General features: G+C 40.6%; 2 protein-coding genes across 7 annotated transcripts in view; one reads left to right on the top strand and one right to left on the bottom strand.

The window, feature by feature from the left end:
- The window catches only part of rnf44 (ring finger protein 44), a 31919-nt gene extending 22038 nt beyond the window's left edge, over positions 1-9881 (top strand). For all 4 annotated transcript variants that reach the window (XM_061901912.1, XM_061901911.1, XM_061901913.1 and 1 more), the window contains 7 exons: positions 474-647; positions 727-888; positions 2159-2274; positions 3154-3241; positions 4050-4171; positions 6136-6235; positions 6303-9881. In XM_061901912.1, the coding sequence (XP_061757896.1) occupies positions 474-647; positions 727-888; positions 2159-2274; positions 3154-3241; positions 4050-4171; positions 6136-6235; positions 6303-6362 (822 nt within the window). In that variant the 3' untranslated portion in view covers positions 6363-9881. The remainder of the gene's footprint in view (positions 1-473; positions 648-726; positions 889-2158; positions 2275-3153; positions 3242-4049; positions 4172-6135; positions 6236-6302) is intronic.
- Positions 1-14383, bottom strand: part of faf2 (Fas associated factor family member 2) — a 36442-nt gene that overhangs the window by 2306 nt on the left and 19753 nt on the right. Inside the window, exon 11 of one of the 3 annotated variants that reach the window (XM_061901909.1) lies at positions 5377-6818. The exons of 1 other annotated variant lie outside the window; for it this stretch is intronic. In XM_061901909.1, the coding sequence (XP_061757893.1) occupies positions 6795-6818 (24 nt within the window). In that variant the 3' untranslated portion in view covers positions 5377-6794. Of the gene's footprint in view, positions 1-5376; positions 6819-9627; positions 10403-14383 lie in introns of those variants that run through there. One more of the 3 variants, XM_061901907.1, reaches the window with a different exon arrangement.

Below are 14383 nucleotides of genomic sequence, written 5' to 3'. Positions count from 1 at the left end.
GTATGGTTTTTTGTGATTGGTCATATCTGCCCATCTAATGCTTTTAACACGGGTTGGGCGATGTGTCAAACATTTGCAAATTGACCACTGATTGCTCTGCAATGGTGGTGAGAAATGTTATCAGTGTGAAAGACTGCAATTAAAATATTTCTTGTTAAGATGATTACATTCTGCTCTCCATGTTTTGAACTGTTATTTCAATGTCAATGTTGAATTGAGCCTGGAGGAGTTGGGCCATAGAAGAGGTCTTGGTGGATTTAACTGAACTTCCTATTACTGCTGACATGTTCTTCTTTAGATCACAAACTATATAGTTGAAACCCAAAAGCAGCAGATTGTGAGATTAACATCCTGCTCAGTAAATGTGTCCCTTCGCCCAACCCTACTCAAAACATTGAAGTTTCTTTCAAATTTTGAGTGCAGAAAAGAACATTCCTTAAAAATACACCTTTCTCTGACTTTTGTCTCTTCAGCTCATACAGGCATGTACCATGCAGCATATGCCAGTGTCGTATCAAGCCTTCCCACCCTTGATCTCCAGCGAACATTTTATATTGCACCCAACCCCATGTGTACCCCCCCACCAGCCGCCGCACCTTACTCCTCTGAGCCAGTTTGTCCCTTTACAACCTCAGCACCCACGCATGGTGAGTATACCACATAAACCGTGGTCACCGTTATTTTTCCTACAGTTAACCAAACATTTTTCATGTATTTCCCCCTCAGCCTCTACAGAGGGTAGAGAATGAAGTTGACCTAAGAGGGGACCAACACCCACTAGGAACCTTCTCGTACCCTCCCTCACATCATCCACCAGCGCTGCCTCCTTCTCTGCCCATACAGTATCTTCCTCAAGAGCCTCTGCATCAGGAACTTCCCTTCGGAGTGGTAAGACAGAATCATTTGCAATATTTGGGATGTGTGCATTAAAACTACACATTATAGTTCCTCAGTGGGGGCCTTTTAAGGAACTTGTTTTGATGTTGTGTCTATAAAGTTGTATAGAACGTGTTGTAGCGGTGTACAATATTATAAATTATGACACCACACCGATAAATCCAATAGCATTTAAAAAACAGCTCTGAGGCAAGGTGACATGTATTGTGTAGGTAAGTTAGAGTGAACAAATCAAGCGCGCCTACCTTGTAGGATATCGTAAACATTGCATCCATCGTGTGGGACTTCCTTATTTTTACCAGAGAAGACATTGTGCTATTTACACCAAATGTTTTGCAAACATTCTGCAAGGAGGGGAAACATTACCTAAGCGCTGCAACACAAACTTTATAAGCCACCTAAAATGCCAGCATCGCTACGACAGGTTTTGATAACCTAAGCAGATGCCTGCTTTAAAAAAGATGCAAATGTAGTCTAAAAAAGCTAGTCCATGTTGCTGCTGCTTTATAAAAGTGCAAAGAGTTTGACAGGGCTAAAGCGATCTGTGATTTCTTGATAGAAATGTTTGCGCTGGACGACCAGCCTTTTTGTTGATGTTTTTTGAATGTGAGTTTGCTAGCAAAATACAATTTGATCGCCACACTTCCGTACACACTCCATCCATTTTTCTACCGCTTGATTGTGATAGTGGGATATAAGGACAAACAGTAAGTTTCAATACTGCTTTATGGATGTAATGTGAGCCCTACCATAGCAGTGATGTCATATTTGGTTTAGACACATCTACAGGTCAAATCCACTTTTCTTGATTCCTTACTTCCAAGTGTGCACGACCCACAGTTAAATCTAAAATTACAAAATTATACGTATGAATAAGTAATCGATATTGGTCTTAAAAAGCAAGATTTTTTTCAGTATCTGATTGGAAAAAAAGAAAGTGCGCCCTACAATAATAAACACGTGCAATTTCGTACCTGGAATGTGCTATACATACACACAAGTATTTTTTCCAAAGTTTCATATTGTGAGTTACTGTATGATTTCTAGCTCTAGTAGATTGTACAATGTTACTAAAACATGCTTTTTGAAGTATTTAATAACTGTGGAATTTAGAGTCCACTCTTAGATACCTCATTCTTTCTTTTTTCAGCCCAGCAAGGGAGGTTTGGCTTTTTTTTTTAATTTTTAGAGCACATTTGATAATATTCATACCTGACCAAGTCTAATGTATTTTCCCATACATGTATGTTTCTTCCACCAGCCATATCCACACATGCTGCCCCGGCGAGCGAATGGACAGAGATACCGGTTACAGCAGCATCTCCCTCCTCCGCCACCGCCTCCATCTTACTACCCAAGCTTCCTCCCTTACTTCCTGTAAGTACCTGCTCTGTGGATGAGTAGGGGAAAAATGTATATAGCAATATATCGCAATGCCTGGGGTAGTGGATGAGCAAGGCAGTACAAAAAAATCAACATTTTTTGCCATTTAAGTGGCAAGAAAGTTAATTCACTTTGTCTCCAACTGCAATACATGACAACAGGTCATTTGGTCATTGTTTTTTATTCAATACATTATTACTGTCATATAGTGCACATCAGGGATGCCCATGACGTCTATTGCAAAGGGTGTATCAGTTGATCGCCAGCCTGGCATTAAAAAAAAATAGTCCTAACAATTAGCGATCATTAATCTTCACTATGATTTCACTTGATTGACATTCACAGCACCCTAGGATCTTGTGAGATGAGGCTGGTTGCAGGAGGCGTCATCCACGAATAGGTGGACATCAGAGTTAATATTGTAATTGTATTTATTTATTTATTTTTAATTCCATTTTTGAGATTTTGTTCAAGAATTACTGTGTGTTACAATGTAGTTGCATGCCTGAGAAGGTCATGTCTCAGAAGATTCAAAGGACAGCAGGAAGCAGCTTGCAGGTAAAAATGTTTGTTTAATTCCAGTACAAGGCACAAAAACTTCTAGGGCATTGGCCTACTGTGAAGCTAACTGGAACTCCAAAGAGTCGCCAACGGCAAACAAAAAGAAAGTCTAAGCGTAGCAATGAAGACGCAACACAAGACATGGCCGGGAGGGATCGGTCATGTCAGTAAGTTTGGAAATACGCATTAATTTGGTGAAAAACAACACGATTGACTCTATATTGAACTTTGAGTGTAAAACTTTTGTTGTCATGCATTGTTTGATCTGTTTAGGATTGGGCTTCACAATTTTTTGCTCTTGTCTCCATTTAGCTCTATGCTTCCTGTGCCTCCAACAGCTGTGGGCCCAGCCATCAGTCTTGATCTGGATGTGGATGATGTGGAGATGGAGAATTATGAGGTTAGTTTACCAGTCAGCAACACAGACATCACACTTAACGCGTAAAGCAAAAAAAGTTTAGTTAGTGTAAGCACATTTTAAAAAAAAAATTGTAAAATTAAAAGGGGAATTCTAAGGCCTCTGCACTTGCACATGCACGCGTGCAATTCAGCGCAGTTTTCGAAATACAAGACTGATACATGCAGATTACACCTGACACGATTCATAATTCAAAAACATTAAATGATCCAATGGACAAAACACACAGCACATTCTGCAACTACATTATTTTGCGCCATGAAGTCATGCACTTCTCTCGCTAAAAATAACAGTGGAAACCTTGTACATCGAATGGATACTGTCAACCTCCACTTTTTGAATGATTTGTTTTGTTCTCTTAAATTTGCTTCATTCGTGTACTTCCTCAGTTATATATAAATATTGCATGTCACAAATGTTTTCTTTGTCACTGTATCATTCCGCTAAATCGGGTGCCCATACAAAGAATCCCATGCATTGGTGACTCAGCCTCTGTGCTTTTTTTAATTGATTGTGGCATGAATATGACAAAATCGGCCAAATAAAGTTGTGAGTGCCATCACTTTGATGGAGAAGGTGTGGAAGTTTTGCAAGTACATACCTCGCCTCTCCCCTCTCCGCCAACAAGACTGATTGAATATTTGTGTTTCACATCGTTTTCTGCTTGCAAAACTATAATTAATTTAAAATGTGTTTTGTGTTCATATATGAGTGTCTTCCACAAAGTAATTGGATTTACATTTTATTGAAAGAATAGAATAAAAAAGTAACTAGCGTGTGTTCTTTGCAGGCTTTACTTAATCTTGCCGAGAGGCTGGGTGAAGCAAAACCACGTGGACTTGCCAAGGCTGACATCGAGCAACTTCCATCGTACAGGTTCAGCTCGGAGAATCATCTATCTGAACAAACGCTGTAAGTCTCAACGCTATTACTGCGTTTTACAACATATTTTAAACCACACATTTGTGTGGACAGTGAGTGCATCTACAAAATTTTTTTATTATAACAATATTTAAGAAATGACATCACTAAACAGTGATAATTGATGTAACAGTATTTATGATTAAGGGAGACACATTAAGCAAGTGGGCTGCACGGTGGAGTAGGGGTTAGTGCGTCTGCCTCACAATACGAAGGTCCTGATGATAAGTCCTGGGTTCAGTCCCGGGCTCAGGATCTTTCTGTGTGGAGTTTGCATGTTCTCCCCGTGACTGCATGGGTTCCCTCCGGGTACTCCGGCTTCCTCCCACTTCCAAAGACATGCACCTGGGGATAGGTTGATTGGCAACACTAAATTGGCCCTAGTGTGTGAATGTTGTCTATCTGTGTTGGCCCTGAGAGGAGATGGCGACCTGTCCAGGGTGTACACCGCCTTCTGCCCGACTGTAGCTGAGATAGGCACCAGCGACCCCAAAGGGAATAAGCGGTAGAAAATGGATGGACATTAAGCAAGCAAGCAAGCAAACAAATATGAATGGAAATAATTTAATAGAAAATACAGCTTTTCTCATGTTTCCATATTATTATGATGACAGAATGATGTTGATTTCAAACATGCAAACAGTTATAAATTAAGACACATTTAAATATTTCCATTTTTGAAAAGGAGTAAGAGGAAGCAGAGCTCACTTAATCATTCCCATGTTCTACTTCATAGCAATTAGTAACAGTAATACTATTTACATAATTAGTTTGTTTTTTATTTACACTTTGGGACAAGAGATACATCCATCCATCCATTTTCTACCGCTTATTCCCTTTTGGGGTCGCGGGGGGCGCTGGCGCCTATCACAGCTACAATCGGGCGGAAGGCGGGGTACACCCTGGACAAGTCGCCAGCTCATCGCAGGGCCAACACAGACAGACAACATTCACACTCACATTCAAACACTAGGGCCAATTTAGTGTTGCCAATCAACCTATCCCCAGGTGCATGTCTTTGGAAGTGGGAGGAAGCCGGAGTACCCGGAGGGAACCCACGCATTCACGGGGAGAACATGCAAACTCCACACAGGAAGATCCCGAGCCTGGATTTGAACCCAGGACTGCAGGAACTTCGTATTGTGAGGCAGACGCACTAACCCCTCTGCCACCGACATGTCAAATAAAATGATTACCGTATTTTCCGCACTATAAGGCGCACCGGATTATAAAGCGCACCTCCAATGAATGGCCTATTTTAAAACGTTGTTCATATATAAGGCGCACCGCATTATAAGGCGCATAGAATAGGCGCTACAGTAAAGGCTGAGGTTACGTTATGCATCCCGTAGTTGCAAGACCTGACTTGGTGTGTGTAATGTGCTCGAGAAAATGGCGGGTCGCTTCACGACGTGACCTCACGGGTGAAAGGTCATTGCTCCAACAGGCAAACAATTGGAAGGTGTTTAAATCACCAAATTCACCCTTTTAGAGTTTGGAAATCGGTTAAAAAAACCTATGGTCTTTTTTCTGCAACATCAAGGTATATATTGACGCTTACATAGGTCTGGTGATAATGTTCCCCTTTAATTACAAACTTGCAATAAGAAACATATGTTTAATGTACCGTAGGATTGTTTGTTAAAATAAAGCCAATAATCACATTTTAAGTATTGAAATGTATCGAACAATACCATACTAAATTACTGGTATGGAGACACTACATCACATGTATATCCAATTTGTATCCACATAGGAAAGAGGACTGGGTCGGATACGAACAATTCCCAAATTGCATGAAAAAAAATCTGAAACATATTTGCATTTATAAAGGGGATCAACTTCACACAGGTGAAGATTATTATGCACATTGCATTTGATCGCTGCAAAGGCAGACAACAGCTGCACTTCCATCTCTTGATTGTCGTATTGACTCTTGTCTGTCTTCTCCTCAGGTGTGTTGTGTGCTTTAGTGACTTTGAGTGTCGGCAGCTACTCCGGGTATTACCCTGCAACCACGAGTTCCACGCCAAGTGTGTGGATAAATGGTTAAAGGTAAGACGGAGACAATTTCCAGGTGTGGTAAGCGCGTTTTAACGTCTTCCCCCGTTGGACTTTCCAGACCAATCGCACTTGTCCCATCTGCCGAGCTGACGCGTCAGACGCCGTGGTCGTGCACTGAACGGGCCCAGTTAGTCCTAAAGCTGTAGACACCTGCCAAGACCTACATCCTCCAGTAACTACAGCTAACTACCCACTTCCTGAATAATAAGCACTCTGGGATCCTTCCTAGAGCCTGTAGTCTTGTGAAAAAGGCGCTGCAGCCCAAAAGGCGGGAACGCTGGGATTAACCAGCCGGGACTTTCTCTGCCGTCCTTGTTGCAGATTCCAAAGAGTTAATCCCATCCACGTATTATCTGCTGCTTTTGTTTACAGGGTTTGCATTTGTTCCGTGTAGGCTTGGTGGTTGGCGTTGACGTGTGACACAGTTAACAAAGACTAGTACGAGGGCCGTAGATGCATGTTTGTATTGGGCCATATTTGTTCTGCAATACGGTATTGATCTTTTCTACACTTACAGTCCCTCTTTTGTTCAGCCTCCGCTTTTAGGCTCCTATCCTCTGTGGAACACCCATGTCTGAAAAAGATGTCTTGTATTAATGAACTGCATCATTTCAAGAATATTTAGCATAACTGCACAAGTGCTTACTTCTATCCTCTGCGTGCGTGTGTGTGTGTGAGTGAGTGAGTGTGTGTGCGTGCAGGTGAGCCAATGTATTGTGTAACCACTGGATGCTCGGATTTGCATGTTGATTCCGACTAGCAATATTTAAAGCAAGCATTACCACCAAAATGATCAAATTGAAAAGGGAAAGAGAAGCAAAGAAGTGCTTGCTTGGTTGGAAGAGGCGTGTGCAGACAGCAATATGTGCAGAGTGGCGAGCTTCGAATGGACTTTTTAGCTTCCCGTTTGAGGAAAGACGTGGCTGTGTGGTTATTTTTTTGTTTTGCGTGTGAGCCGACATTTGCTATCTTAGGACCTTGACAAGCACAAACCTACTAATACTAACCTTGGAAAATACTGTGTCATTTTCACCATTTCTACAAAAGTTTATTTATTGCTTTTTAATCTTAAAATTCTAGAGAAAATGCGTTTGAAGGAAAGTTTAACAATGTTTGGTATGTGTTTATACTCTGGTAACGTGGTCAGGTCATCCGCTTAATGGTGGTGTTTATTAAAAAAGAAAAGGACAAAAAAAAAAAAAGTAAGTATGTTCAAGTTCCGTGTGAATGCTTTTAGATTTGAAGACAGAAGAATGTTGCTGAAGTCGTGGTTGCACTGCGGCGCACGCCCACCGTCTGCACCCCAAAGTGAGCCGCACGGGGGTTGCAGCGGCAGGACGTGTCGGGTGGTGTGGGAACACTGTGGGGCTTCTACTTTCCTGCTTGTGTTCACACTTCAAATAAGTCAGCACTAACAAGGCCGTGTAAAAGGGATCTTTGCCTTTTTTCTTTCTACTTCAGTGTCTTAAGTGAGTCTTTGACATGTGTGTGCGTGCCACCTTTTGAACGACAAAAAAAAAAAAGCCATTTAATGAGTTCTACCCACAGCTTTTGAGAATCTATGTGTACATATCTACTCGCAGGCTATATTGTACGTTAAAAAAAAAAAGAAGAGAAAAACACAAGAAAAAAAAAAAACACTCAGGGCCACTCGGTATATAAAAAATAAAGGACAAACGGAAAGGATGCCATGAAAAGGATACATCTGAATTTATGTTGGTCATTTTCCTCGGGCCAGAAATGAGTTTATGTAATCAATTATATCCGTATTTTAACGACAAGGCATGTTTCAAAAATAAAAAGAGGCAATGTACACAGCAAGGCATTTATAACCCACTTCTTAATGTGCACACTTTCCAGGTGTTTGCATGACTTTACAAAGAATAAGAAAAAAAAAGATCTCGTTGAAATCTGGCAGGAGGGCCTACAGTACGCTTAAACGATGCACAACATGCATGCTCGTCAACCACTTCGTAGTTGGCTTCTGGAGGGTTGAAACTTGTACCGCTCAGCTGATAACTGCCATGCATTGTACTGCACATATTTCTAATTGAACTGAATGACTTACAAGATTTTATTGCGCTAACTTCATTTTACAGAAGAAGAAAAAAAAAATGTCTTGAGTCCTATCGATTGTTTCTGTTGTTACTGTTCTTGCCCTAATGACTGAAAACAACCTGCTCTGAGACTACTGTAGTTTGATCAAAAAGCCATAGTGACGAGGTGCTAGATGTTCTGCTTTTTAGGTATGAATGCAATAGTTTGTCATGGATCTCATGTATTCTTAAAGCATGTTCTACTAATAACCCAGTGGAAGTCATTCTAATTATAGTTTACTAAAAAAAAAAAAAAAGTGTTGTCATACTTATACCAATGTAATGCTGTACTGCCTCTCAGGCACTTACTCTCTCCGTGTATCAATATCTTCAAATGTATTGTTCACATATATTTCATATTAGCGCTTATTTTTGGAGGGGGAGCGACCAATTAATTGACCCTACTACTTTAAAAGAAGCTCCCGCTAAAGACAAGAGAATAGAGTATTATTTCTAGTCTTTCCGCTAACTTCAGTAATCACACACACAGAAAAAAAAATGTTCCAATAAGCGGCTAAAAAAATGTCTGGATTTGTGATTGATTGCTTTGTAGAAGCCAGTTATCGTTTACCAATTATCTCTTTTTTGCTGTGATGGGATTGTGGTTTACTGTTGTTACCCTCCCCGGCCGCTAGAGGTCCCCATCCGACCTCTTGACCAACCCACCAACAGAGCCAGGCCACATGTTCTGTGTTAGGCAGATAGTTTTGCTTTGGTACTTGCACTTTTACAGTTACCTCATTTTTTTCCATGTTTGTATTGCTGCGGGGCGGGTGGGATGAAAAAGCTAAAATATATATATATATAAATTTATATATGTGTAAAATATATATAAATATATATATATTAGAGGAAATGGCTGTGATTTTGTCATTCCATTGGAATCATTGTTTGTAGCATTTAACATTAGTGTATGACGCATCTATATACTGTTTGGAATTTTTAAGATTTGTACTTTTTTTAAATGAAAGTTGCTAGTTATGCTTTAGCAAGTAGTGCAATCATTTTTTGTCGCTCATTGGAAAGGGTTGTTCACTAATAAATGTATTACGTATACCAACACTGACGCCTGCCTCGTTTTTGTGACCACAGACTGCCAATGGACTTTCCGTTTTTGAATGGTTTTAATTTATGGAAGGGAAATGACATCTTTACAAGAGTCCATTAGATGTACAAGCAAAAGCATGTGTGACTTTAGTAGGCCATGAAAAAGCTGTGGCTTCTTCAGTAGAACTTGAACTTCAGTCAAGTCTGCTCAGCACAGTCATTACATGACGCGGAAACATCTGGAGGGGCAAAATGGGGGTACTTTAATGATTTGTGAACACCTAACTTATGTACATGTCATGGCTCGTTTTGAAACAGGGTTCCCATAATTCCTGTAAGCCTACGATGAGACAATATGGAGGACATCTGGCATGTTCAAATGAATCAAAAGCAACCTGCCAGACGGTGAACATTTAACATCACAATAGAAAAACAAAGCCAAGTCAATCCTTGATATTCATGGAGGTTCATACTTAGCTCCTTTTGGTCATGGTTCTTTGCAAAAACGCTATGCTACTTCAGTACTTTTAGTGGATGAATTAGCAGCAGCTACTTGAAGGAAAAGACACGATGGCAGCGGACAAACATTGGCCTTCATGGATAAAAACAGTTCCAGGGAAAAAAACTTGAAGATAATATTTATTTTGATAAAATTCAAGACTTTCCAGGCTATTGGGAACCCTGTGAAGGGGTGAACGATGACTTGTGTAGGTGAGGTTTACATATTCCAACTCTTCCTCCGGGACCCCATAGTGGCCATTCAACAAAAAAAAAGAGGGGTCGTGTGGAGCGTTGGAAAATTGTGTTTCCACAAAAGCGGCGTGAGGTCTTTTTAATCTTCCGTAAGATCCTGAACAAAAAGGACCTCGGAGCGGCTGAGTCCGGCTTCTTTCAGCGTGGGAGGGTTGGGCTGATCCTCAGTTGGAAGGCAGGGCAAGACTCGACGAGGGAAGTTGGTGACTATCTGAAACTTCTCTGGGCTTTCTTTCAACGAGAACAGGAAGTCGTATATTACCTGGTAAAGACAAGCGCAAGTGTGTGAGAGCAATGAAGTTCTATCACGACTCAAAGACGTCACACTACTTGACTACCTGCAACTTTTCAGCTTTCTTTGGAGGACACTTGGGGAACAAAGGAGTGATGGAAATGTGCCTTTTTAAAGAGTACTCTCCCGTCCAAAGGCAAAACCCAGTAACTCAATTTTGGTCAAAACTGAGCTGATAATCATTTTGTTGTTCCTAGGTGATATGCTTTACATTAGTGTATGCGATATTGTAATTTGTTCCGTAAGTAAGCTGTTACGTGCATGGCAGGACCTAGCAACTACCACATAACCGCGTAGATACAATAGAAAAACCTAGTATCTCAAGGGACCAATCGGAGCTTCTTTGTCAGTCGCCTTATTGTCTTTAATGAGACATTTGCACGAATGGGGGCCGACGGTCAACCTGATTATGTGATATTATGGCACGAGGGGATATTTGGAAGATTGGCCCAGGACGTTGCAAGCACCTTCATTAAATGTATTGTTCTTGATTCTTCCCCTTGCATACTCTTTTGGGCAGATAACTGTGGAGGTCAAAATAAAAACTGGACGCTGTACACGGCTCTTGCCCAATGTGCAAACGCAGAATGGGGCCCACCCGAGATTGTGATAAAATATCTGGAGAAAGGGCACACGTTCATGAGAGCAGATTCAATCCATGGCTCAATCGGCAAGAAAATGAAAGCTCAAGAAAACATCTATACGTTTGATGACTTTATAGATCTTTGTAAGACAGCATCAAGATAGATTGGTTTTCCTTTGTTTTCTCAAAATCAGCTAGAAGTGAGTTACTAAGTTTTGCCTTTGGACGGGAGTACTGTGCTACCTCAGGAGTGTTTAGAGATAAGAGCAGCCTTATTGTTACATTTTTATCTTGCTAACATTAGTCGCTGCAGCAACTAACGAGAGGGAACCGAAACATCTTGGTCTTACTTGCTAGCATTAGATTATAGCTAACAATCGACATGATTTAGCTTTACATCCATTAGAAGAGTGTGAAGGACAGTGTTAAGAAAAAGGATGATATTCATTTAGCTACAAAAAAATGTATCAAAAATATGACCTAACAACGCAAGTCTGCACTATACTCAAGCAGAATGAGTCTAACAAGTGAAAGATGTTATATCTAATGGCGGACATTTATACATGAAAATATGGAAAAGCTGCTGATGGTATATTTCACTGAGAAGCAGCAGGAATTTCACTCTCCAAGGTAAATGCTGTACATTATTATTACATTACTTCATGAAACTACTGTAGTAGTTTGAAAAAGGGCTCAGCGATGGAACAAAACTCATATCCCGATTAATTTTGTCTGAATATCGATATGCCATATATATTGCAATATGTTTTCCCGAAAGTAAATTTAGACAAAGTCAAACCCAAATATTTGCGTAAAGTTGTTTTATCGAAACAAATACTTAACATGAGTAATTTTCTGGAGATGTTCAAGTTTCATGCACATACACTGTTTAAAGGCCTACTGAAATGAGATTTTCTTATTTAAACGGGGATAGCAGGTCCATTCTATGTGTCATACTTGATCATTTTGCGATATTGCCATATTTTTGCTGAAAGGATTTAGTAGAGAACATCGATGATAAAGTTCGCAACTTTTGGTCGCTAACAAAAAAGCCTTGCCTGTACCGGAAGTAGCAGACGATGTGCGTGTGACGTCACGGGTTGAGGAGCTCCTCACATCCTCACATTGTTTACAATCATGGACACCAGCAGCTAGAACGATTCGGACCGAGAAAGCGACAATTTCCCCATTAATTTGAGCGAGGATGAAAGATTTGGGGATGATAGTGAGAGTGAAGGACTAGAAAAAAGAGGGCAGTGGGAGCGATTCAGATGTTATTAGACACATTTACTAGGATAATTCTGGAAAATCCCTTATCTGCTTATCGTGTTACTAGTGTTTTAGTTAGATTATATAGTCATACCTGAAAGTTGGAGGAGGGGTGTGGCCACGGGTGTGTGCAGAGGAGGCCAGAGAGTCGCAGCTGCCCCTTTGACAGGTGCACAAGGAACGACGTAAGCTCCGCTCAAATCTACGGTAAGAGCCGACTTATTACCACAATTTTCTCACCAAAATCTGCCGGTTGACATGTGGTAGAGAACCATGTTCGCTTGACCGCTCTGTTCCATAGTAAAGCTTCACCTTCGGGAATGTAAACAAGGAAACACCGGATGTGTTTGTGTTGCTAAAGGCAGCCACAAGAACCGCTTCCCACCTACATCTTTCTTCTTTGACGTCTCCATTATTAATTGAACAAATTGCAAAAGATTCAGCAACACAGATGTCCAGAATACTGTGTAAGTATGCGATTAAAGCAGACTACTTATAGCTTGGATCGGGCTTGAAAAAAATGTCCGCTACAATCCGAGACGTCACGCGTCATCATACCGACGTTTTCAACAGGATACTTTGCGCGAAATTTAAAATTGCAATTTAGTAAACTAAAAAGGCCGTATTGGCATGTGTTGCAATGTTAATATTTCATCATTGATGTATAAACTATCAGACTGTGTGGTGTTTCAGTAGGCCTTTAAAAAGCCTTGGAAAAAATATAAGAATAGAAAAGTATAATCTTCAATCTTTTTTATAACTAACCTTTAACTATGCTCAAATCCTCAGCTATTAACAAAAGAAATGATTTAGGTATCTGGTTTAAGAGGACATTTTAAACATCAGCAACTTGACTCTAATTTACTTTTAACAATAGTGTTTTTTTAGCTCCATTGTCAGCTTTGTTCCCTTAAATAATGTAGGCCAGGAACACCAAGCTGCCAACTGCAGGATGCTGTGTGGCAGCTGACAATATTGCCACTGCAGCTAAACTTTAGCCTTTCAGGTGGTGTACATTTGTTGTGGCGGTGCTTCCTGAGCACAGTAGTTGTGACTGGGAAGCACATCGAACCACGAACCAATTATTTTAGGCATTTTAAATCTGTTAAACCATTGCAACTGGGAACATATATATTTACACAACGTTTGAATTTTGGCAGAAATGTCTTCATTGTTTTCAAGTGCTTCCCTTCCTTTTGTGTTGTTGATTTGATAGAATCACGTAAATTGCAACTCGTCATGCTGCGGTCATGAACGTGTTGCCGGGGCTCGAGTCAAACAGAACCGATCCCTGGCAATACTGCTGAGGATTCTTTTCCAATTGGGAGCAAAATCTGGGGGTTTGTCGGGTGAGCACGACTCCTACCCCGCCTCACTCAGCCCTCGGTGCTGTGTCCCGTCTCCTTTACGCACAGACAGTAAGTAGAGACTTCCACATCAACACATTAAGGATTACATGTATCAGTGTTGCAGTATTGTCTCAAATTAATATATCTTTCTAAAATATACTGGTATAACTCGTAATAATGATATACCATCCAGCCATTTTATTGTTTTGTTTTCATACAATGTTTGTTTTTCTTTTTAAAATGCATGTTGCAATTGTGATTTGCGTCCATTTGAGACGCAAGTGTTTTGAGTTAAGAGCTCTGTCTCAGAATCAATTAAACTCGTAACGTGAGGTACTACTGGATTAAAATGTGAGTGCCTGAGAGGCCATGAACTTGAGAGTTTGCACTGGCTCCCTGTTTATTTTAGAATTGATTTTAAAACATTGCTCTTTGTTTTTAAAGCTGTACATGGACTGGGACCTCATCCAAATTTGCAATCCTGCGCGCGCTCTGAGTTCCGAGAGCCAGCTCCAGCTCGTGGTGCCCAAGACCAGACTTAAAACCAGGGGAGACATGGCCTGCTCTGTGGTCGGCCCTAACCTCTGGAACACTCTGCCCCTCCATATTCAAACTGCTCCCACAGAGGAGTGTTTTAAGTCATGTCTTAAGACCCATTTTTATTCTCTGGCTTTTAACACTACATGAGTTGTGTAGTCCTCTGTTGCCCTCTTGTGTTTTAAAATTTAGATTTTTTATTTACTGTTTTGA

Source organism: Nerophis ophidion, linkage group LG05 (genome assembly GCF_033978795.1).
Source record: "Nerophis ophidion isolate RoL-2023_Sa linkage group LG05, RoL_Noph_v1.0, whole genome shotgun sequence".
Classification (NCBI taxonomy): Eukaryota; Metazoa; Chordata; class Actinopteri; order Syngnathiformes; family Syngnathidae; genus Nerophis; species Nerophis ophidion.
Note: the sequence above shows the minus strand (reverse complement) of the source record. Positions and strands in the feature narration are given on the sequence as shown.